This window comes from Carettochelys insculpta, chromosome 2, assembly GCF_033958435.1.
Source record: "Carettochelys insculpta isolate YL-2023 chromosome 2, ASM3395843v1, whole genome shotgun sequence".
Taxonomy (NCBI): domain Eukaryota; kingdom Metazoa; phylum Chordata; order Testudines; family Carettochelyidae; genus Carettochelys; species Carettochelys insculpta.
Window position 1 is genome coordinate 224942398 of NC_134138.1, and position 26682 is coordinate 224969079.

At 40.3% G+C, this 26682-nt stretch overlaps 1 protein-coding gene across 1 annotated transcript in view; it reads left to right on the plus strand.

The window, feature by feature from the left end:
* The window catches only part of DGKB (diacylglycerol kinase beta), a 481053-nt gene that overhangs the window by 152671 nt on the left and 301700 nt on the right, over positions 1-26682 (plus strand). Inside the window, exons 13-16 of the mRNA XM_074986201.1 lie at positions 541-573; positions 7653-7769; positions 14273-14346; positions 17437-17511. Coding sequence (XP_074842302.1) covers positions 541-573; positions 7653-7769; positions 14273-14346; positions 17437-17511 — 299 coding nt within the window. The remainder of the gene's footprint in view (positions 1-540; positions 574-7652; positions 7770-14272; positions 14347-17436; positions 17512-26682) is intronic.

The window sequence follows — 26682 nt, forward strand, 5'->3', positions numbered from 1 at the left end:
CCATTGCTATCCCTCCTGGCCGGTGTGCCTGTGAGAAATGCTATGTGGTAACACAAGGTATTTGTGTGTGTCACAATTTCATTTTTAAAAGGTGTGGAAGTGTATATCTTTTGCATGTCAAAGGACAGAATTTTTTTCTACATATGTGTACTGTTAACCAGTTGGTAGAAAAGGCCATATATCAGAAGCTCCTAATATTGAACTAGGATTCAAAGAATTAAAAGAACAAAGAAAAGAAGAAAATGTTTTTAAAAAGCAAAAAGTGTCTCTTTAAACTGCTTAATCTGTATCCAAATGTTCCCAGCCTCATTTTCAGAAATACAAATCATGTTTTGTGTCAGCCATACTGCTGTGAGAATATGCTTTGGTGAAAGAGTGTCAAAGATGGGAATAAATTAGCTCACTTGTTTGTTGATGGCTTATTCAGCATGACTGTTGTAATTTAAAATTCCTTTTAGTGAGCATCCGTCTCCTTCTGCCCCCTCTCCTTTCACCAAATTGTTCTAATGTTTTAGCAGAAATTTCTTTTTTTTCCAACAGACTCTAACCACTTTAGGAGTTTCACTCCCTGAGGTGCGTATATAGAGGCGTCCACATATCCACAACTGTAGAAGGGTCATGATATTGCAACATTCTTCTTGCAATACAGTACATTTTGGGGCTGGCCTAGTGGTTTCATTATGGATGGCTGGTTTGTTATTTAAAAAGCCTTATCTCAGTTTTCTGGTTCTTTCTCTGTAACTGTTTCAGCAGGGGATAGGAACATTCTGGAGGCATTGCTTCCTGGTACTGAACAGAGACTCCTTGGAGTGATACTGAGTGATCCAAATTCTATCCTATTTAACAGCCAATGGATAGTGTGAGACAGTGGGGCCTAAGAAGTAGAAGAATATAGGTAGAATTGGAATACTCTCTTGGTGTTAACTTGGTCTGTTTATACTATTATCAAACTGCAGAAATGGACAGAAGAACTGAACAAATTGATTCCTTAAGCCATCAAAATGTGCATTAACCTTTCAAAGTGCTACATTGAGTAATTTACTCAACTTCACCCTTGTCCATCAGACAAAATAATTAATATCCACCTCATTCATTCTGAATGTCCTAATAAAAAACATTGACTGGGACATTGATGACATATAAATGCCTCCTGCCTTGAAAATAAATGACTGCATTTTGCAATTGCAGTTATTTTAAGTGACAGCTTTGCTAACATTCATTTAGAAGTTGCATACCACTGTGCAGAAATTATTTTTTTAAATTGTTATTATCTCTTTAAAAGTCTACTCTTTGTTTCTGGTAAAGCTTTGAATATCATAGTGATATATCCCAGTTCTTAAAAAAGATCCTTTTTTAATTGTAATTAGGAAAGAGCCTTCATTTAGATGCTCTTTGAGAGAGAGAAACAAAACATCAGTGTTGGAGTGAAGACATTTGGCCGTGAAATGTAAATTATCTTCTGTATTTGTATTAATGCAAAAATATAGTAAATGGTCAAGATGTTGTTCATAGTACAAATGCATATACACTATGGGCCAAATCTGCATTGGTGCAACGCACATAAAACTCTTCCTAGCAGCCAGAGTGTGGGCCATCCCTTATTTGCCCCTCCCAAAAACTTTGCAGAGAGGAGACCCTTCTGGCACATACTCTGGTATCCTACATGCACCTAAGATAGATGGCAGAAAGTAAAGAGAGTGCTGCATTCAGGCTAGCCTGTGTACTCCCTGGACCAAGATAAGACAATTCATGATCCTGAGCACACTACAGTATGCCACTTCTTCTATTTCCACCCATACATTCCTTTTCCAGCAGCATGGCCCCCACCATCACTTGGAAAAGTGAGAGCAGGTGCCTTGTAATAGAACTGTTGTTTTTCATTCTGTACATTTGAGATGTTTAGAATTGCATTTGGATGTATTGCAACACCATTTCTGAAGCAGATACTTGATGCACTGAAGCAGTCCTTTGTGGGAAAGTCCTGCAAATGATAATACAAAATAAATTTTCTTTTAGAAATCACAGTAAAACAATAGACTGGAATACGTATCTCTGTTCTGTAGATTTCCATAACATCTAATAGAATTCTATGGTAGTAATACACATTTTCCATTATAGTCTGTAGGGTATACATGTGCTATCGAAAACTCATATATCTCTTAAAGCCTATAGGATTTTTTTTTCTCTGCTTCCAGTGTATGTAGATTTTTTTTTTTTTATTTATTATGCTGTGCAGGAGAACTTTCTTGTGCAGTTAGGCAAATTGTATTCTCGTTTAAAGGACAAGTAATAAAGGGTGGATAAAGGATGTGCTAGAAAGGGAAGTATCAGCCATAATGTAGACTGAGGGGCTTTGCTATTACCTGTGTTTCATGCTGAGATTTAAAAAAAACAACAACTGTTCTTGAGGTAATCATCACTTGCTGCTTCTAGTTTGTGAATGATCAATAATAGCAGGTTTGGGCATTGTGGTAAACATCCCTTTTGTTAAGGCTGTTGTCTGCAATGTAAAAATACTTTTTCTCTGAGAAACATCACAGTGTAAAAAGTGATTTTTTTAATAGTACACATTGGGAATAGACCTATTTTAAAATAACTTATTTTTCTTTTTTAAAAATTATTTCCCCATTTATATATTGGGTTTTATCCCTTTTCCTTATCTTCAGTATTCTCGGAGTTACTGTACAATATGCTGCTCAGTTTAACACTATTCAGGTTTTGAAGTCTTCCCAATCCCCTGATTTCTGTCCTTAAACCATTTTTCTATGTCAGCCATGAAAGATCTGAGATTTGAAAAAACTGCAACCTCAGTACCCATACTTGATCTTTTGCATCCTGATATTACAAAATCCTATGTAACTTGAATGTTTTTTCTTGATAATTATTGTATGGCATGTGGAATGTTTGGGGTTTTTGTAGAATTTGTTTTAATATCTGAAGTTTTCTCTTTGCTGATAGCACAAACAGATTTCCCATTTAAAAATACTAGTGAGTGGCACAGTGGATTAGTGTAATGTGCACCTGAATAATCAAATTTTGTGTTAGATAAAAAATGAAAATCAGCTAGGTGGTTTCATCCCAATCCCAATTTGTGAAAAATAATTTTAAAAAATGTCTTGTTGGTAGTCTCAGAACAAAATGGAAAGGCTGGGTCTACATGGTGTGGCTTTCCTGGCAGATCCATGTTAATGAGCAGCCTCAAAATTGTAAATGGCTGCTCGTTAGCATGGTCCTGCCCCTCATTAGCATAGCTACACGAGAGCTTGGTCTTGGCAGAGGGGTGTGTCAGCACTAAACGGGCCATGTGGATGTGGCCCTGCAATTTCAAAGCTGATCATTTGCATGGATCTGCTAGGAAAGCCGCACCGTGTAGACCCAGACAGCATGTATGGCTATGTCTACACTAGAAGCATCTGTCAACAGAAGTTACTATCGACAGGGAAATCGTGACAGAACCTCTGTCAACAGATCGCATCTACCCACAACTTACTCTGTCAACAGAGAACTGCCAGACTGCACTGCCCTCTAGTGCCAGAAAGCAGAATGGCAGCTCTACAAAGGGCTGGCTGGAAACCAGATGTCCTCTCTGTTGACAGTCTAAAAAGGCCCCTTCTGGCAACAAACCTCTAGTGTAGACACAGCCTTTGTGTTTTGCAGGTCAGTGCTGAGCTTTATTGCAAGGGCTGTTCAGGGAAGTGTGTATAATGCCATGCCCACACTGTTAGCCTGTCCCTTGAATAAGCCTTAAATTTACCTTTATATTTAAAACAACTAAGTTATGGGCCATGTTCTTGGGCCCTGTGAAGAATCATGCCCTCACACTAGTATGGACGAGACTAACAGTCTCTTCTGCACATGTTCCATGCTCAGTAAAATGCACCTGGAAGGTTTGTTCAGCCAGGAGGAGGAGATTTAAAAGAGGGAACTTATTACAGAGGAATGGTGAACAGGAGGAAACCTGCTACACCCAGACAATGAGGGTAATAGAGATAGTCTTGCAGAGGAGGAGATGTACCATTCTCAAAGCTTGGCTTACATCAGAACAAAATGCCTCAGAAAGAGGAGCAGATAGTAAGTCCCATGAAGGGATAATAGACGCCTGGAGACTTAGCCCATAGAGCTGAATATCCCACGCTGCCCAACGTACTGTCCCTCTTTCCAGACAGCTCCTTCTCTCTCACAGTAGGAAGGGAAAAAGAGGAGCCAATCTTTTGTCTCTGTGCAGTTGCCTCAGAAAGCTCCCACCAACTGCCACTAATTGGGGGAGAAAAGCAAGTAAACAATAGAACCTGGGCAGTCTCCAGGGAGCCCCTCCCCAGCCTGCTATAATTCTATTGTTCTGGCACCGTATTGTAAGGTATCCAAATGGCCAACTTAATTGGCCTCTTCAAGATTCCCCATTTGTAGGGAAAATAAAGATTAGAGTGTCATATTTGTTTTGTGATAGCCAGCTGTAGGCTTCTATGGAAGTCATATAGCTCCTGTACTCTTAACTATTTCTGGCTGCTGGAAAGGTCTCTTTATGGCCATAGGCAGTTAGGTACAACTTAGAGCATCCTGAGGCAACTAAGAGCACTAACTTCTGCCAGGGCAAGTATGCCTCTTGCCCAATCCCTGATTTGGGGGCCACAATAATGTTATAAAGCTACTGGTGCACTCTTCCTAAGTGCCAATACCAATAGTTCTGTGCAGGCATTGTGTTAGGCAGAAAGCCTGTCAGTTATGTCAGAGAATCTGTGTCAAAATCTCTTACTAATTAGTTTGAACTGCTTCAGAAAGAGTGGAACAAAATAATTGCAGTGAAATCCCATTGGGTTTTATTGAAAGTACACCAGGGATTGATTTGTCCCAGTACAGAGCAAAAAGTGTGGCATTTAATACATCGCTTAGTGAGTGCATTTGAGGGATAGTGGGGGCATTGGCACAAAAGTGCCCTTCATGTGGTTCCCTGCTGCGGTAGTTTTGTTCCAATCTAATGCCCTGGCTTGCTTAAAGTCCCTTTGCATGTCTGAAGTGATGTAAAGTTAATGGAGCACAGCCCCAGATTGGAGACATAGATTTTAAGTAATCAAGATCTGCCATATCATTTTACATGGTATTTTGTGAACATGTGGAAAAGGACATGTTGGACCTGTTTTCTAAACCGAAAAACTAAAGAATAATACAGAAAACACCCAGGATTCTGTCTCTTTTTAGTTTTAATCCTATCCCAAAATTTGGAGAAACTAGTTAATGAACAGTTGAAAATCTGGTTGCCAAATCTCTCAGTATTTCACTTGCTTAAGAGTTGTATTTTCTCTGCCATTCACCCACCCATATGCCTCAGGCATCAATATTATCAGAAGTTGCCAACCTCTTAAAAGTCTAATGTAGCTTTGCAACCTTCTGTGATCTCTATAGTTTTCTTAGTCCCTAAAATTTCTCTTATTAAAGTTAATTTGCAGATATTGTTCTTAAATATGTTTAGTTGGGTTTACTACAGTACGTGATATGATTATATGTTGCCAGTACCCAAGGAAAGTGCCTTTAAAAACCTGTCCATTCTACTTTGGAAATAATTTTATAGAGATTAAAGAATTTTCATTTTGAATTGTTAGGATTTTATGTGTTTAGAGAGCCCAAACCTGGCAAATGGGGATAATACAATGTCAGACTATCTTTCACACCATTCCATCTGTTTTGTGGGTGGGCAGTTGTCATCTATCTATTGCTTAACCTGTCTGGTAAGTCTAGGTACATAAATAGATGCTGTGTGAAATGGACAAACATTACCTAGTGACTTGACTAAGATCTCATTTTCACTAATGAAGTTGTCAGGGATTTTTATCCCCTGGGCATTATCATCCCTGTGGGCCAGGGAAAGCAAGCCCTTGGCTATATAACATCATGCAGGCACATGAAAAATCCAAAGTTCCATAGGCTGCCATTTAGCAGCAGCATCAACAGTCACTTTTTGTCAGTTGGTTTCCCCCCGGTAACCTGAACTCATAAACAGGTATTTGAATCAGAGGCCTTTGATTGGGTGACACCTGGAGTTTCCAGAACCTTCCCTGAATCAGAGGACCTTGTTGAAAACTGCACAAATATGATAATCATGTCATGAATGATTCATGAGACTGCTCTATATAAGTAGAGCTCAGGGCTCTCCCTGGGGGACTCACTCACTCCAGTAGGGGGCTGACAGCAGAAAGGTGTGGCTGCACAGAGCTGAGCTGAATCACTCTTGGTGTGGCTGCATAGCAGTGTCCACCTGACTGAAATCACTGACAGCACTGCCACACCACTGCTGTATCAGCAGCCCAGAGTGCCGCCTTCACCACCTGAGGCGCAAGATTTCTTGCCGCCATGTCATCTGCAGCGCTCACCAGCCTCAGCTGCCAATGCTCCCAAAAAGGTACCAGCTCACCCAAGTGGCGAGACGCCAGTGCACACAAGCTGCCTCAGCGGGGACGTGGCTGGGTGCTGAACTGGCCTGCCACCGCCAGGCGGTGGGTACTGCGTACCCAGCCACTGAACCCCAAGGCTGCCATCACACCGGCAGCTTCACCATCTTGCCAGCATTACCATCTGTGCCGCCATCTTGACTGTTCAACACCGGCTGCTTCATTACCGATAAGTGCACCTACCCAAATGTGACCATCACCGGACTCGACCACTTACCATAAAGTAACTACTGAACTTGACTATTTACCCGTAATAAAAACCACCAGTCTTGACTATCTAACTTTACATAGGGCCGAGCCTAAAGGCTCAGGCCAGGTTCCTTCTGTAAAATATATACACACACCAATGTTATGTTAAGTATGTATAATTATTAGATAATATTGTTAGTATTAACTATTAGTTAGTATTGTTAGTATTAAGATAGTTAACTAGTATAGTCAATTATTACATAGATAGGTAATATATAAAAACAATCGATTACCTTATCCCATCCCTATTGCTCAAATTCGCTTGCTTCTAATTAGTTGTGGTAGGAAGTGGTACTACCTACCGGCTTCTCTTCGGAGATAGGCCGGTGTCATAGCGTAGTCTCCCTGACACCAGCCGGGCCCAAGGATTGTAGCAGGGAGTAGCGCCCCTGCCCGTCCTTTTAGGCAGCTTGAGAAGCTGAGCACATTCTTAATCTATGTATATCTGTATATATGTACACAGTATAGCATAGCATAGCGTAATATAGTAGTATAGTATAGCCTAGTATAGTATAGGGTAATATAGATAGCTAGTTGTTCTAAATAGATAGTTGTTATTAACATATAGTGTGTATTCAATAAAAACAGTACTTTTGTTTGTTCACCCTTCTCTTGTCCCGATCTCTCTCTCTCTCCGCTAGCTCCTCCTCACTGAGTGGCCTTAGGTGGGGTCACGTGCATACCCCCGGGGTGATGTGTCTCCTAACGCCTGGGGGTCGCAGCAGGGTCAGGATCGGGTCCTGGGAACCCCAGGGGGGTCTTAGACCCTCCTCATCAGTGACGCTTTAATTAATTTGGCCACCATTCCCATCTATTTTCCATCAGCTCGTGCGTGATTGCGTCGTGACAGAAGTATCTGAAAAGTTGTCTCTCAAGGAAAAAATTGAATGTGGGTGCAGTATATCAGCTAGAGTAATACTGTATACCGTGTCAAAATGCCTTTTTATACTTTTCTTCTAGGAAAGACAAGCAACTGTGAAAAAGGAAAAGAGCTGCCCTCAGCAAATGAACAAATTGGGAGAAAGGACCAAGATGCAAAGAGCAAATTCTGTTACTGTGGATGGACAAGGTCTTCAGGTGTGATGATTTTGTTGTTGTTGTTGTTGTTACTATTTTTATAGGGACATTTATAAATTCGGAGAAAATCACGTATTGAGAAAACATAAAAAGGAACCATTTCCCACTTTCCCGTGTGAATATTTCCAGTACTTCTAAGGACTGGAAAATGCTGCAGTTTACCTTACAATAATGCAAATGTTTGCTTCTCTAAGAATGACATCTGCAGGATTCTCACTTCTGCTTCTGCGTTCTTTCAAATGAAATTGGTGGAACTTTTCAAGCTCTTAAAATATACATATCAGGCCAAAACCTGACTCAGACCTGTCAATATCTGATTGTACAGACTGTGTTGTCTGTGCTTTGCAGATAACAGTGAGCTCTGTGTGCCCATTTGTCTGATATGTGGTGAAGGGACTCAGATTTTCTGTGGTAAAGCATGTACACACATGGAAATATACGAACGGGAATAAAGTAATGCCTGGGTCCCTACGGGGATTCAAGCTTGTTTGAAGACAAGATCATTGAGCCTTTGTCCATATAAGAACTGGGTGTTCAGGTGGGATTCTCTCTATCTTTAGAAGAGGAGAGTGAAGGTGAGGCAAGATTATAACAATCAATATAGATGGTTCAAGGCCGTGGTGCTATATGGAAGGATTTAGGATCTTTAACTACTGGGAGGAATTCACAGACGGAGGACTGATCTCGTGGGATGGACTCCACCTAATTAGGGAGGGAAATAGAATTCAGGGATGGCGGATGGCACAACTCATTTAAGAAGTCTTTAAACTAGGTATTCAGGGGAAGTTGTTGAGAGAGTCTCAGGTAATCTCCAACCCTGACTTGAATAGGGAGTGGGAGGGAAATCAGGTAGCACAAGACACAGCAGAGTGGCCAACAAGAGGAAAGAAATTTCTGGTACCACTGATGATAACTGTCATGTGGGCAATACTGTCAATAACATGACTGTACCTAATTGGGCAAGAAATCTGGGTGAAGCCAAACAGAAACAACTAAGATGTGTTTACATCAATGCAAGGGCCCTGGCAACAGAATGCAGGAACTAGAATTACTGGCACAGGAAATGAAACCAGGTATTATAAGGGTAATGAAAAGATTGTGGAACAGTAGTCTGGCCTGGAATACACGTATTGAAGGATATGTACTGTTCAGGAAGGAGAGCTAGTCTACAGAAACTAAGCCACTCCACACTGGACAGGGAAGAGGGAAGGAAATAGTGAGGGAGGCGTCAGACACTAATGTTCTCGGAGCCCATGGTTGCCAATGATGGTGATAAATGAGAGCTCAAAGTACACGTGGTGGACAAGTAATATTGCATACCAATGGTGAAGTGGACAGTAAAAAAGTTAGAATTGGTGGATAGTCTTTAAGATGCTACAGGACTGCTTGTTTTTTTGTGAAGCTGCTTACCCCTCTGAGGATCTGAATTGGTTATCCACAGAGACTTCTTTGATGTTGGTAATGAAATAAAGAATACAGAGAATTGTTTGATTAGAAGATAATTTAATTTCCCAGATACACATTAGAAGACATATGTTACAAATAATGATAAAGCCTGGATATTCCTGGATGGGATGGCCAACCTAGATTCTCCCCAAATAGTCACTGAACTGAGAAGAGGGAGTACTATTTTAAAATTAGTATTGGTAAGTAGTGAGAATTACTTAGAGAATAATTTTGTTGTGAGTGATCATGAGTTAATGCAGTGTAAATTAAAAGTACATCTGCATCTATGGACCTTGATATTAAAAAGGCGTTGAAAAGTTAAGGGAATTAGTTAGGGAAGCTGAATGGACTGAAGTCAACATGTGAATGTGGATGAGGCTTGGAATTACTTTCAAGTAAATTTAGGGAAACTATCTGGAATCTTCATCCCAAGCAAGGGGAAACAATTTGTAGGCAGGATCTGTGAGGGTTTTAGTTTTGGAACTTATTGTGTAAGTTCATCCTAACAAAGGTTATACAGTAAACCCTCAATTTAATGGACCCCAATTTAGTGGACTTCAGGAACAATGGGCGTCCCCTCCATTGTTCCCAAAGTTTGTTGGGATCCATGAAATCCTAAATTCCTGCCCCCCCCCACAGCACTTCCTCCAAAAAGTTAACAGATGTACCGCTGCTGCAGCCTGGAGGAGCCAATACCTCCTTCACTGTAGTTGCCAAGTGCTCCTCCCACCAAGGACAGGATGCATATGCAAGTGAAATATGCATATGCACCCCACCCCAGATGGGAGGCTCATCTGACAGCTCCAGTGGCTGCTCAGTGGCTCTTCCGGCCATGTGCAACAGGGTTCCTCCAGCCATGTAGCGGGGTCTCAGCAGTGGGTCCAGAAGCTCCAGCCATGCAGTGGGCTCTGGCAGCCCTTTCAGCAGTGGCAGTTATGGCTCTAGCAGCAGTCACTCTGGTGAGTCCCTGGCCTTTTAGTTGGTGGAGGGGAGGGGCAGGGGAGGCTGGTGGAGCCTGGCAGGGGTAAGTGAGCAGTAAACCCTTGCATTTAATGGACTTTCCAGAATAATGGAGACCCCTCCCCCTATTAGTCCGTTAAATCAAGAGTTTACTGTATAAGGACTCTGAATTGATTAACACACATTGATTAAATATTGTATGTGTGTGTGTAAACCACTCTGATTCTAACTTTTTGTAGCTGGGTAATAAAAGTTCATTTGCATTTTTGCTGTTAAATTCCACAGTCAGATAACAAATGCTTGTACTTTCTTGCATCAATAGTAATCCAAGACTAATTTTTATTTTTATTTTCTTAATGTTGCCCTCTCCCCTTAAAATGTAGAAGCTGCCATCCGTAATTTTACTCAAAACAGGTGTTCAGGCAGTTTAATTTGGAAGGCGAATATTTGGATCAGAAAGCTAAATATTATGAACTTATTTATTGTTTTATAGTCTCAAAGCACTATATAAACATTAACAGGGTCTCACAAAATTTCTATTAGAAAATGAGTATGGTCCTTGTTTTAAATATGTATTTGGTCTTTTCCTTTTGAGAACAATGGCAAGATCTCTATTGCAGGTTTAGGTCCAAATAATTTAAGTGACCTGTAACTTCAGGTTCTTTAAATTAAACAAAGGCATGAAAATGATCACTAATTTAGTTTAAATCTCAGGCTGCATTTTGAATTACCTGAAAATGTCTATATTATTTAGAAAAGTCATTTAGAAAAGCTGCAAGAAATTAATTAAAACAGACCTTATTTTTCCAGAGTGGAATAGAATAGAAATTGATAATTAGGGTATTTAGATAGTTCAAGAACTTTTTACCTGTAATAATACGCTTGGACTTTGAAATATAGAAGCTGTGAACGGGGAATAATTCCATCTATGAGATTTATTTTTTTAGAAAAGTATCAACAAAAAACAGTCAGAAGAATGTGCAGGTAACTCAGAGGCATTAGAGATTTGTGCTACTTAGAGAAGACTATTAATCATAGTTAAGCACATTAATCTTACTTCTTTCTAGCTAACCAGCATAATGATCAGGATTATTATTTCTAATTAGAGGAAGTAATAGATCATGTGTAACCTTAGGATGAGTCTCATTAATTAACCTGAGTCCTAAGGGGTTTCAGATAGGCAGTCCATCTTTGTCACATTGAGTATCATTGGTTTACACTTAATTCACAGGAACAAACATCAGAATTGGACTAAATAACTAAAATTGATTAAAGTTATAGATAAGAATTAAACATACGACAATCCTGAATATACCCTGCAGTTTTATTTCCAATGCATACTGGTAGGCTACATGTACACTACAGAGATCTGTTGACAGAAGAAGTTACTGTTGGAAGAGATCTTCTGGCAAAACTTCTGTTGATATATCATGTCCACACACACAAGCAGATTGAAGGAGCAATCTGCTCTGCCAACAGAGAGTGGCCAGTCTGCCCATGTGCTCTCTCAACAGAATGGCTAACTGGAAGCTCAGCAAACAAGGCTTCCCGGTGAACTGGAAGCCCTACATCTCAATAGAGGGGGCCCCCAGGGCATCTACATGGCTTTCTTGTCAAAAGAAACTGTTGACAAAGGCGTTAGTCCTCATTGTGGAGAGGCAAAACGCTATCATCGGAAGTGTGAAGTTTTGTTGACAGACTGTCAACACAATGCATTGTGTGTGTAAATGCTATGTGATTTTTGTCAACCAAAACCCTGGATTTATTGACAAAACTCTCTTTACTGTAGACATAGCCATACACAAACACCCAGTTGTTATTCTGTATAGTGATATTAGTCCCAATTCTGACATACTGGTTTTATAGTGGGATAATGGCACTGACTTGACTTGAATCAAGTATCAGAGGGGTAGTTGTGTTAGTCTGGATCTGTAGCAGCAACGAAGGGTCCTGTGGCACTTTTCTGTTAGTCTATAAGGTGCCACAGGACCCTTCGTTGCTGACTTGACTTGAGTTACTCCTGATTTTTATCCTGGTGTAAATTAGATCAGAATCAGAACCATTCTATATATAATTATAGGTGCAACTGTCTATAGAAAAAGTTGTCTGGAATGTTACATTTTAAGGCCTTTTTTCAGTTGCTTATTGCATTAGCAAATTTTAACTGAAATTTTCTATGGTGTGTGTCTGTCCTACGTTAAATATTTATGAAGTTTTCACTGGAAGGTTTTGCCATTTCAGAGAGAGCGATGTTAAGAAGTAGTACTTTATTTTGCCAGCGTTCAAATATAAGGTATAGTCATTTCTTTGGGAAGCACTAGTGCTTTGTAGAAAGGACTTGAATGTTGGTAGAGAACCTGAAATTTTGTTCGGTATGTGGTGCATGCTGTCTCCATCAAAAACCAACTGTGGCCAAATTGGCCAATTTAAAATTGGCCAGTTTATAAACCTCCAGAAAAATTTTGCACATAGTGGATCTCATGGAATGGCTGCCTGAGGAGAGATGCCACAGGTGCTGTAGAGGTGTCCGGGGGGCAGGCAAGTGTTTGTGGTGAGGATGGGCAAGGACACCTGCTGGTGCTCGTGAGGGGTGGAGGATTGGCAGGGCTAGAAGGTTCCCTACCCAGTGCCTCAGAGCCCCCAGGAAGTGAAGAAATGTCCCTCCATCAGTTCCTAGCTCTGCACACTGCCTCTCCACCCCGTGCAGAGTGGGCTATGAGCTTGCTGGGCATCTGCGTAAGGAGGGCAGGGTCTCAGCCAGAAGGGGTAGGGCTTCAGGCAGCCAGCCCACAGCACTGCCTAGAGCATGCCATGCTGCCTACCTCTCCAGCCATTAGATCTGCCTGGAGCATGCCAAGCAGCTCCCCTGTCCTTAGCACATCCTCGATCGTGCCTCACAGGATTCTTGCAGTCATTAAAAGGGCCTTGGGCTCCAGTCACCACTGTTCCTGTGGTAGGGGCCAGGAGTCTTGGGCCCTTTTGAATCGCTAGGCCCCAGGCAACTGTCCCTGTTGACCCTGGACCCATGTGCCAGTTCCACAAGTCCCACTAGTAGGGAACTGTGGACAGTGGGAGCTGCAGGGGTGGTGCCTGCAGGTGGAAGCAATGTACAGAGCTAGTAGTTGAGGAGGACATGTCATTGCTTCAGGAGAGTCCACCAAGGTAAGCATCATACACAGTCCTCACCCCTCCATGCTCTTCCCATTCCCAGTCCGGCACCCCCTCCCACACCCAAACTTCTGTGGCTGCTGGGGGAGGGGGTGCAGTGGGCAGAGACTGTCCCATAAGCAGTTGGTGTGGCTGGCCCCGGGGCTGCCTGAGGTGCACAGGCAATTCCTTGGTCAAACAGCCCAGCTACTACAGAAGTCATGGAGCTCCTGGCAAATCATGTAATCCATGAGAAACTTGCAGCCTTAGTTATGTTACATCCCCAATTCAGGGAAGGCAAGCAGATAGAGAGCACCTACTACTCCAGTATCAGTAATTTTATCTTTGACTGGTACTGATTGTTACACTTTTAAATAAATACATTTTTTAGTTACATGGAAAACAAACACTGATCATCTTATTAAATCACAGTTGAACATTTCGCATATATTTGGCTCATACTGGAAACCGAACTTTTTGAAAATGTACCCCCAAAGAATTGTGAATGCTAGTTTTACTTAAAAACAAAACAAAACAAAAATACCTTTTTTTTTCTTGAGACAGTGTGTTTTCCTTTTTGCTTTTGTGCCGTGGAATGTGCCTTCTCTTTCAGATCAAAGTCATTCATTTCTTGAATCAGCGGATGTGTGCATCCTTTATTTAGGCATATAGTTTATAAATGGCAATGCTGAATTGATTTCAATGTAGCTTATGTTTAAAATGGCAGCACAACGGTGCGGAGAAAGAATATACAGAGAAAGAATAGTAAATGACACAATTAAAAATCATTCAAAGGGGATTATTACAAATTATGGAATTATTTCAAGTGGATTACAGTTACAGAAGCACAGACTGAGTTTTCATTAAGCTTGTTGCTTTCTGTCTACTGTAGGATAAATTGAATGCAACACACGACATTCATGAGTGCATATGTTATTTGCTATTTTTAGATCACTCCAGTTCCAGGAACTCATCCACTTTTAGTTTTTGTCAACCCTAAAAGTGGTGGGAAACAAGGAGAAAGGTATGTTCTTTTCCTATTTTAAAAATGTGTCGCTCTTTCTGAAAAATTGGTCTTTTTGTCAAAATAGAGTTGAAAACCTGAAGAAACCTAAAGCCGTTAGTTTGAAGGACCTTTGGTGTGCATGTTAATGTGATGGCTTAGATTAGGACATTACTACTATCCTTTCTTCAGATATATTAGTACAGTAGTTAAGAGAGTGAGTTCACTGCAACATTTTCACTTCAAGACCCCAAATATTAACCAACCAAAGTGATTTATGCATATAATTTGGGCTTCTGTCTCTTGTACTAATTACTGTATTTTAATACTTCTCTTGAAAAATTCCCACAACAGCCATTTAGGTTTATATTCTATCCCAAGCTGTAGACATGCTTTTTGTTCTGATGAAAACTTACCCTTAGAATGAACAGTAAAAATTTTTTCTACCTTCTTTATAATATTGGCCACAGTAGCCCAGTATTAATGAAGACTAAAAATGGAAGCATTAAGAATAAAGAGGTTTATAGTATTGAGTTCTGATCCTGCAAACACTTATGTATTTGTTTAACTTTGTGAATGTGAAGAGTCACATTGATGTTAATGTGACTATTCACATATGTTAAGCATGTGTGTCACTGTAGCTTAACCACGACACTACCTCAGCAGAGCCATGACGGAGCGGTGGCAGGGTGTATCTCCCAACCCCAACTCATCTGCCAAGGTCATGTGCTGAGCCCTGCAAAGCAAGAAGTTTGACAGTTAATTCACACTAAGATGGATGAGCTTCTTGAAACTATTGTTGTCATGCTGTCCCCAAATTCACGTAGGAATCACTGCACCAGTTACTCTCAAGTTACGTTTTCAAGATTTAATTCAAAACCAGGAGTGCTAGAAATATAATTTTATTTTCAGTGAAAGCTGAGATTCTAGTGCCATTGTGCAGCTTCAGAAGCCAGTGTGGTGCTTGTAGTGCCAGTGTCTTAATCTGACCTTGACACTCCCAGAAGGCTAAATTGCAGTCTTCTAGCCAAGTGATTAAAAAAAAGCATTCTTGGGCATTGCAGTTGTTTTGATATCCAGAAGCAGCAAAGGATCAAGAGGACCCCCAAATTGTTAATCAAGGGAAGAAATAAATATAATCTCTGCCATTTTTCTCCATTTTTTTCTCTCCAGAACCTAAACATTACCTTAAATTTGCCTACCCCAGCCACTCCCCAGTGAGAGCTAGACAATGAGAAGGACCATCAACTGTTCCTTCTGGGTTTATGAAATCATGATGCAGGCTTTTGTCTACATTCTAAGGCACCACAGCCCAGTGTCCAGCGTCATCATGTCTGCCATGGTCTCTCTTAATTCCTATCAGTAAAGATGACAGAATAGAATCCTGTGGTACCCACTGGAGAGATTATCAGAACAAAATAATAATTGACTAAAATTCCTGTCTCAGTACTCTGGGGAAAAGAAAAACGGGGCAACTTCAGCAAAATTGCTAATCATAGATATTACCCATACAAGATGTTAATATTAACCTATGGTTAATTGTGTCAAAACGTAGGTAATTAAAATAGTCAGCATGGAGACTTCCCAATCAGTCACAGCAAAGGCGTGATTTCAGCCCAACCCAAACTAGCAGTGCACCTCAACAAGCTATATGTAATTCTGCTGCCTGCCATTCTGCCCCGTGATTCTGTCTGCAAAACCCATCCCCCAAACCCAGTCACAAGGCAGGGTGCCTTAATTCTCCTCCTCTGAGTTTATGAACTCAGATTAATATGATAGATTCCCATCATTGTGTCAGAGGCGTGAGATCTTTGCTCATGCCTGAGTTAGAAATGGAAAAGAATATTTATGACAAACAATATTATCTGTTGTAATCATAAGTAGGAATTATTTAAACAATTCAGTATGGTGAACCTAATCATGTATCCTGTGTTTAGGATACAGAGCTTTCATTTTTAACTGACAATTATTATTTGTTATTGATTTATTACCTTAATGCCTAAAATCCCTACTCATTAACATAGACCCCATTGTGCCAGGCACTGTACAAACTCAGAACAAAATATGGGAGTCCCAAAGAATTCACAGTAAAAAAAAATGTGTTGCCAATTGTTTTCTTTGTATGCATAAATGTATCTATTTTTGTTATGGGTTATGACAAATGTTTGTATAAATATATCAGTAAGTCCCATTATGATATTGACATTAGTGGAAAGCATACTTAATGTTAACTAAGGCCACTTTTTAAGGCTATTCATGATTGCTTCATATATCTCTGTTCAGCTCCCCCATTAGCCTGTTGCTCTCCCAGTGCACCATCCAATCAGAACTTTTTTATCTCCTACTGATCACACACCTTTTTTCATGCTCATTCCTATTTCTGGATCAGCCTGCCCTATCAGGTGCTCTCCATTAGCAGTCCTGCATATTTTAAATAAACTTTCAGAACACAACAGCTCCAATGATTACAACCCAGAATTCCCACATGTAAAACAGTAGGCAAATAAACATGAAACAGAAATGATTTTGTAATTTTTGTTGGTAAAAACACTACTACTGTGCCATCTGATTGCACCATCAAATCAAATAATCAAATGTCTAAATGCTAGCCTTTGCATCCACAATTAATTTTGCCTGCATTTTTGTGCCAGTAATTAATTGCAGGTATGAATTATAATTGTATCATTTGTTACCCCAGTGCTTTCCCTAGTGCTTTTTCTACTCATACCTTGTTTTGTCACCATACCATTTCCACCTGTGTGCTGATGATTTCTTTGCTCATCTGTTATTTATATAAACTATATTTGACTGTAACACGCTTCTAGCAAGAACCTTGTCTCTGTGCTGCCTTTGCAAAGCTGTATGCACATCTACATAGCTATACAAATTGTAACAGAAACAATCATATATTTGATTTGCTTTGTGGTAATAATCTGAAATTTTTATGTTAAATTATTAAATTTTAAGGTACAATTTACATTAACTGCTTAAGTTCCTTTTATCCAAATTTATTTCATTTGTTTAGAGTATTTTTGAAAAATTCCAAAAGCATAACCTATTTGTTTAAAAAAATTACTGAAAACCTGTCTCCTAACTTTTTTACTTCTGCAGAATTTACAGAAAATTTCAGTACCTTTTAAATCCTCGTCAAGTTTATAGTCTTGCTGGAAATGGACCAATGCCAGGGTAAGTCAAAGGCTAATGGCATTACCAGGAACTCATTTAATAAAATTAAATAAACATCCTGGTACACATAGGTACAATATGTTCTGAATACGTCAACAGCACGTATTTATATATTAACTGCAGAAATGTCACAAATTGTCAGTGTATGTATTCATATAGAACTACACGTCACATATGTGGTATTGATAGTCCACCATGCAGAGTGTCAAATCTGCACTCTGTCTTCTGAGCAACCTCAAAGACCTACCTGTGTTAGAAATATTTCCTTCTGGCCCCTACCTGACCATAAGGTGCTTACACACGCCACAGAACCTACAGCCACCAAGGAGCAAAATGGCATTTAAGGTAACTTAAACAGACTTGGGGTTCATTTAGGGTTTGCTGGCTGCAAAAGTCACAATGGTACTCCACTCCACCACCCAACATGCCTCTTCCCTGCTGTTTCTATTTCCAGCAGGCAACCAGTTAGGTAGCCTGTAGCTAAGTGCGCCACCTTTAAGCCACTGAGACAAATGGTATGGTAAAGAGCTTCTGACTTTGTGGCTGAAATTATGAAGACTAGATACACAGAGCTTGAATCAACTTTTGTGCCAGTGTAAATCAGGTGCAAATCCATTAATATCATTGCAGTATTATATTGATACAGGTGCAAGTGAGAGCAGATCTGGTCTAGGTTTTTTAAGACTTGCTTTTTCAAGGTGTTTAACACAGTGTTGACTCTGTCTTCTATATGAAAATAGAAACTCAAGATGTCTGAAACATACATACACACACACTCCTCAAAACAATAAAAGCAAAAAAAAAAAAATAGAAAGCCACATCAGATGCCAGAAAATATCACATATATTTCACAGGCAAGAACAAAATATATCTTGAATCCCATAGTTCCTGGTCCACTATATATACACATTTATACTATATAGTGGAACTTGGAACTATGGGACTTGATATATTTTGTTCTTGCCTGTGACATACATGTGATATTCTCTGGCAGCTGATGTGGCTTTCTATTTTGTTGCTTTTATTGTTTTGAAGTGTGTGTGTGTAATTCATTAACTCACCTTAGCTGTGTCTACACGTGCACGCTACTTTGAAGTAGCGGCACTAACTTCGAAATAGCGCCCGTCGCAGCTACACACGTCGGGCACTATTTCGAAGTTAACTTCGACGTTAGGTGGCGAGACGTCGAAGTCACTAACCTCATGAGGGGATCGGAATAGCGCCCTACTTCGACATTCAACGTCAAAGTAGGGACCGTGTAGACGATCCGCGTCCCACAACGTCGAAATTGCCGGGTCCTCCATGGCGGCCATCAGCTGGGGGGTTGAGAGATGCTCTCTCTCCAGCCCCGGCGGGGCTCTATGGTCATTGTGTGCAGCAGCCCTTAGCCCAGGGCTTCTGGCTGCTGCTGCGGCAGCTGGGGATCCATGCTGCATGCACAGGGTCTGCAACCAGTTGTCGGCTCTGTGGATCTTGTGTTGTTTAGTGCAACTGTGTCTGGGAGGGGCCCTTTAAGGGAGCGGCTTGCTGTTGAGTCCGCCCTGTGACCCTGTCTGCAGCTGTGCCTGGCACCCTTATTTTGATGTGTGCTACTTTGGCGTGTAGACGTACCCTCGCAGCGCCTATTTCGATGTGGTGCCGCGCAACGTCGAAGTTGAACGTCGACGTTGCCAGCCCTGGAGGACGTGTAGACGTTATTCATCGAAATAAGCTATTTCGATGTTGGCTTCACGTGTAGACGTAGCCCTTGTGTCATAGACCAAAGATGAATGAATAGGTTCAGAAGCTATAGCAGCCTGTATTAGGAATTATTGCTAAAATTTATGAAGGCATGGTGAGCACCCTATAACATTTTATGAGCTGTATAATCCTGCAGTCCCTATGCTTCTGGTTGAGTTCCAACTTGACCATCTTTCAAGCTACTGAAATAGCTTTCTTCAAACTTAGCTTATTTTGTAAATTTAATTGAGAATTAAATCAAGCTGAGTTTGATGCCTCTAGTAATTGTACAATAAGTGTAATTTATATTTTTCTTGTAACATTTTGTCAGGTAACTTGTGATGATATAAAGAGAGAACGTATTTTAAGGCATAAGCACAAGAGGGCAGTATTTAGTGCAGACTCAAAACCCTAAACTGAGAGTCTCAACTTTTAAGCAACCTCTCTCCTTGAAAGATGTAAGTGGGGTTTTTTTTGTGTAGAGGAGGTTGAATTTTTTTTGTAATTAAGAAACTGTTTTACTTGGAAACAATGAGAGGTCCTGTGGCACCTTATAGACTAACAGATTTATTGGAACATAAGCTTTCATGGGCAAAGACCCACTTTGTCAGATGCATCTTGACAAAGTGGGTCTTTGCCCACTGAATCTAAATCTGCATCAGAATCATCTTACATCTGACAGAAAGGGTCTTTGCCCATGAAAGCTTATGCTCCAATAAATCTGTTAGATCACGTCTACATGGCCTGGGTCGTCAGCTCTGCGGCTGGCAGAGCTACAGGGCCTCTTTCTTGCCAGCAGATCCCATGGCTGAGAGTGAAATCTCGCCTGGCTATGCTAATTAGCCATGTGAGTATGCAAATGGGAAGCCATTTGCAATTTCCAGTACTCTGCTTAGCATAGCTTTGATGGTAGCACAGCTGACAACCTGGGCTGTGTAGATGTGACCTCAGACTATAAGGTGCCACAGGACTTCTTGTTGTTTTTGCTGATACAGACTAATACAACTACCCCTCTGATACTTGTTTTACTCAGAGATTCTTTGAAGAAATTTCCAGTTCATTTTCATGCAGGCATTGCATTTTATTAATCACATTTTAATGTATTCTATAGAAATTAATAATCATATGTTTACAGGTATCTCATACCAACTTTTCTTGCTTCATACAGCGGAGTGTGAGTTATGTATAATTTGTCCCATTGAAGGCAGTTATTTCTGTGAAACTCCAGACAGTTGAATAGACCCATTTTCAAACTCATTTACCCACTTTTTGTTTGTCTCCGGGTAGGTGTTTTATCAAACACAAACCAATTATTTTAGATTCTCAGTCAACCCTTGACATTTATTATATCTCATCACATATTTCATTTCCAGTAATGGGATATAGGGACAGAAATAATCATTAAGTATACGCTTCCCACCACTATTACTAAATAGGAAAAGTCTCTATAAAAGCAATATAAATATTTAATTTAAAATTATTTATTCACACTTTTCGTGATCACCATTTGTTTCTCTTCAGCATTTCATTTAACTTCAGAATTTGCTAGAATTCTGTAATGTTTCGTAGAATCACAGAATACTATAACTGAAAGGGATCTCAAGAGGTCATCCAAGTCCAGTCCCCTGTTCTCATGGCCAGACAATGAACCATCTGTGACAGATATTTATCCAACCTCTCCTTAAATATCTCCAGTGATGGAGATCCTACATCACCCTAGGCAATTTATTCCAGTACTTACCCACCCTGATGGGAATTTTTTCTGATGTCCAACCTAAGCCTCCCTTAAGGTTTATATTATTATTGTGCACTTTAGTGTTTTTTCTGTTTAGTTAAACTGAACACTTTCAGTTAATATTATTTGGTGATCTGTATTGTTAAAACAACTGAACAAATATTCAGAAGAACCAGAGAGCAGGAAAGCCCCAGACTGCAGTGATGATCTGTATCTGTAGCACTCTGTGGAAGCATCTAGAACCCTTTGGCTGGATCTCTCAGGCACACCGCTATGGTGGAATACCTGAAACCATTCCTCAGCACGTTACCACAGAACTGAGCTGCTGCAGTACTAATGTAGACCCCACCATAGGTGGAGACAGGGAAGGGGCTGGCCCACTAGTGGAAAACTATATCTATAATTTTGAAGCGTTTAAATAACCTCTGGAAATAGTGGATTCAGTTCCCCCCACCCCCATTAGTTCTCTCCTGTTCAATGAAGCATCTCAGAAGGAGTTTGTATCTTTTAAAATAGCTACTGTTCATATGATTATGAATCTGCTGAACAGTCAGAGGTTAGCAGAGGTCCATGAGTTGAACCTCTGTTTCCTGACTGGGAAATTGCTGAGTCATCTCAGAGAAGATGTTCTCTAGCAGTGTACAGCATGAATGGAGATATGGAGGAACTGGGACAAAGGCAAATGTTTGTGTGGGAGAGATGAATGGTCTCAAACACAGATCTCTAGGCAATCTCCAGACTTGAGCTACCCCTCTACCATTTGCTTGTGTAGCAGAGATTGTAGGCTAGTGCAGTGGTTTTCAACCAGTGTGCCATGGCACACTTGTGTGCTGTGGGAATGGTCCAAGTGTGCCGTGAAATTTAATCAAATTCCCCACATGGTGGCTTTTTGCAGAGCTACCTCAGGAGGTCGGGGGGAGCAACTGAAGACCCTGTGCCCACTGAGGCTCAAGCAACAAGACTGCCTGAATGCCAGCTGGTGCGGAGTTCATCAGTTTCCCCTCATGGTGGCTCTGCAAAGAGCTACTGTGAGGAGAAATGTCGACCTTATTTGTTCCGGGAGGCAGCTCAAATGCTGAACAAATGACCTGGTGGGGAGTCCACTCCCATCCCCTGCTGTGGCAAAGGAGAGGAGGGGAGAAAGGAGTGGTAAGAGTGGGAATGTAGTTCAAATGCCACATCCTGGCTCCAGTGGGCTGGTGGGGAGGGGAGCCTGCTTTCAGTGGGTATTCATTTACTTAACATCTCTATCATGGCATTGAGCAGATTTTGAAAATGTCTGTGCTTGCTGTCTGAAATGACGTATTCTGTGGTGGATTTGAAACATTAATTCATTTGATCCTTGTTTAGCTTATTGTATGCACTACTATGTTGCAAATCTCTCTAGTAAGACTGTAACCGTCATCAACCAATAATTTTGACATTTATGAAAGATTGACTCAGCTGGAAAAAGTGAGCATGCCATGGAATTTTTTGTCTCGTTGAAATGTGCTGGTAACTGAAAAGTTTGGGAACTGCTGGGCTAGTGCACTAGAGCTCCCTAGAAGCACATTCACCGACCTACCCATTGGAAGAGATTTACTGCCTCTTCTGTTGGCTCCGATTTGTTATTTAAGCCAGAAAGTGGCAGAGGAGGTTGTCTTAGGAAGTCAGTTACTCTCTGGCTAACTGCCACGTTGAATGGTGCCTTCCCGCTGGACTCTTGAACCCTGCCTTCTTCCTGCTTCCTGCCTTCCTGTGCTGTTCCTGGTTCCTGTCTTCTAGTCTTGCTTCAGAACCTTGATTCTGCACCCCTCCCCTTGCTATTGACTCTGGCTCTGATCCTTGGCTTCACCCCGACTCTTCCTGCATCTCGGACCTCTGGCTCTTCGCTGAATATCACTGCTCTAAGCAGTGCTATGGTTTCCAGAGCTATGTATGGCGGGATCTATCACAATTTAAGATTGAGAGGACTCATATGCATAGTGTAGATAAAAACATGCATATAATGTCAATTAACAAATCACACCATATTTGACTCAGGGGCATTAGTTTCTCACTAAAGACCAGCTGCAGGATCCCCAAATCAACTGCTGCTCAGCTTAGGAGCAGCATTGTACTCTAAGTACTGGCATTGATTAGAGCAAAAAGATAAGGGTGCACTAGAGAAACCCTGTAAACACTGCAGCTGAAAACGAGTATGAAAGGTACTGCACAGTTATAGACTGCCACAGTTAACAAAGTGACATGAAAATTGCCAGGCTGATGCATTGTGTAATTTGTGACTAGCACCTGTGTTTTTAGCCTTCAGAAAGAGTTCCCGTGTTTGGTTGTTATATCTCTATAGGAGCCTTCTACTTCTGTCAACAACTGTTATTGTGTATTTAATGATCTTGAAGAATTTGAAATTCAGTTATCATTCACCTTACCGAATGGTAAATAATAGTTGGCTGAATAAGAGCTGGACTGTAGCCCCCCATGACCCTGTAGAGAGGTCACCAATTCACAAAGGCTTTGTCCATCGGAAAAGACTCAACATTACTTTAAGTGCTTTATTTGAAATGTCTGATTTGTATTATTTTATACCTGATATTGGGAATTAGGGTCTACAAGAGCTGTCCTTGTGTTAACTGTCTTAAGCACTCAATTTGATAAAATGTCATTTTTAAAAGTTCGTGCACTTGTTTGTACAACAGAAAGTTTCCCCTCCATCCACTAAAGCCACCATAAGTCTGCAGCATGAGTCCTCACAACTTTCTCTATAGTGCACTGGGAAATCTTTAACATCTTGGGCTTGTGATTTCACAAATGGCAGAGCTATTTTGAGAGTGACAGTTTTTCCCTGATTATTGGAATCTATTATCATAGTGTGTTCTTACTCATTTTGCTATTAAACGTCCAGGGATCTACGGAGCTTTTCAGAGAAGTAGATATACGCTCCAGAAAAGTTTCTTCAAAGGCAAAATTTGCTCAGTAAAGGCAGTGGTGCACAGCATTCCAAACAAAATTGTGACTCAGTGATTTGTCTTAAGGCTTCCTTCTTTAAAAAAGAGCTATATTTTAATCAAAAGAAAATCTGTAGTCTGCCGTGGTCCTCTGTTGCTTTCATAAGGAAACCCCCCAAAATATAATACAAGTGCATAAAGACAGAATAAATGGAAGCAGGTGTAGCTTAAACCACGTCTACACATGTATATTTTCAACGAGTTTTGCACCCTGTTATTCAATAATAGAAGGAAGTATGCATAAAATTGAATGCACAAATATGCAGTGTGTAACCGTTACCTGACGATTGTATTGTTTATATTAAATATTTTAACAGACTCATTAGCCACCCTTTCTTTGCTGACCAGGGTGCTAAAGCTGTCATGCAAAATCATCTCACTCATTCCTTCAGTTTTGTCACCCTCTTCTGAGACCCTGCAATAGTTCCTTTTCTCCATCAGATCAAATATAAATAGAAACTGAACATCTCTGCCTTTAAGGCTTCACTCTGCCAGCCAGACCCATTGCCTTCATGCATCATCAACCACCATCTTCACTTCATTACCTTATATTTACAATATTCTGTACATTAATCTTCTCCCAGAAGCAATTTCTTGCATTTTTCCAAGGGATATAAACTTCTCTCCAATATTTGTAAAGTTTTCCTATTAATAAATTCTTTCTTAAGATGGAGTTCTACTTTGATGTGCACAGAAAACTGTGCATTAATTGCTGTGCAGATGGTGAGCTACATTGTGTACAGACATAATCTATGTGTAATATGTTATCTCAGTTTCCTTCTCCCCACTCATACTTATTTCATTTACTCCCTGTGTCATGTCATTAACTTAGATTGTAGGCTAATCATAACATATGGTCTCTTTTTAATACATAGTTATGCATGTCTTTACTGTGTTTTTGGACTCAGGCATTAATCAAGTTAAATGAATTTGACTCAAATGTAGGTCACCAAGGCTACATCTACATGGCAGCACTATTCCAAAATAAGCTATGAAAAATAGCTATTTTGAAATATTGTAAATCGAAATAAAGTGTCCACACACAAAATGCATTTTGAAATAGCACGCCTCAATTTCAAAATAGCTTTTCTGGATCCACAACTGTATATCAAAACAGTACCATTGGAGCCCATTTTGTCTTATTTCATAATGGCGCTATTCTGTGTCTTAATAGCACCTATTTTGAAATAGTGATTTCAAAATAGGCATTATTCCTCGTGAAATGAGGTTTACCAGAATTGGAATAATGCACCCGCTATTTCAGTTTTATTTCAAAATAGCACATGTGTCATTTGGACACTGCAAAAGTTATTTCAAAATAACATTGCCATATAGATATAGCCCAAGTCTACATTATAGCTATCCTTTCATGTCCATGTTTCACTGATGATGTATTATTAATTAGCATATACTGCCCTATCCTGTTTTCTTTTGTGTGATGATTCCTAAGTAGGTCCATAAATCTGATTTACATTCATGATATAATATCCCCTTCAGCTACCAGACAACACATACAACTTGGATGGTTTAGGTTGGTCTCCAAAATACCAATTTAGGCCCTGAATTTACAGTACATTCTACATTCCCAGAAGATATCACTTATACAGAATCCCTTGAATTAAGTGGGCTTCCACACAGGTACAAAGATTGCCCTGTACACAATGCATGAAGGATTTGGGATCTTATAGTTACAAATACATTGTTAAATTAGTTCTCTAACCCGTTGTGCTGAAAACCATTATACCCTTGTATTGCAGACAGTGCTGTCAGAAAATCCATATTTTTCAACTGTTCAGCTGCTAGGCACCCACATTCCAGTTAATCTTCTTGCATTACAATATAGTCCTCAAGAGGGGAATATTTTGCCCCTCATTGTAATAAACTGCATGTTTAATTAAAATGATTTTATTAGAGTGATTGACTGTAATTATCATCTCATGAATACTGTCTTTTCAGCACTGACAATGCTGTACCTGAATGCTATAATGAGGATGGAAGTATGCTGTCCAGTTACATGACCAACTCAAGCCAGCTTTGGCATTCTGGACAGAGAGAAAATCTGTGTTAAGTTTTTTGTTCATAGAACAGAGTCCAGAAAATAAGCAGTTTCAGGCACTGATTTTCATGTCTGCATCCAGTTTTTGAATGGTATGCTAAATGTAATGAAGAAGTAAATATTTCCACAACCTAATTTCTGTGTCTTTGGGTTCTGTTCTGCTCTATGGGTGCTTGGTTTAAGAGGATTTAGTGATCGATTAAACAGAAAAGATACATCAGTTAGGTTAGTAAGTTAGTTCCCAGGATTTTGTGCCTGAAGATGTGAGTACATGGCAGAAATCATGTGGAAAGGAGAGAAAGCCTTGGAGTTATACTCTTGCTTCAGTGGAGAACTGCTAAAATCTCTCTCTAACTTACTTTGAAAAAGTAGCATCCAGGGTGAGCTTTCCTCCTCTTTCCCTCTGCCCCCATTCGTATACTGCACCAAGATAAAACTGCTAACTGCATGTCTGTGTGTGACTGAGATATTGGGTTAGATTACTTACAAGTAGCTTAGACATGAGAGCAATACAGTCATCTGAGATAACTGTAGATAAAATCTGTGCTGTAGAATCTCGGAGTTATGAATATTGGTTTTATGCACTGACCAAACACAGACACCTCATTTGGAACCAGAATTATGCAATCAGGCAACCTCAGAAAAAGAGCAAGTACAGCATGTTACCGTGTTAACGT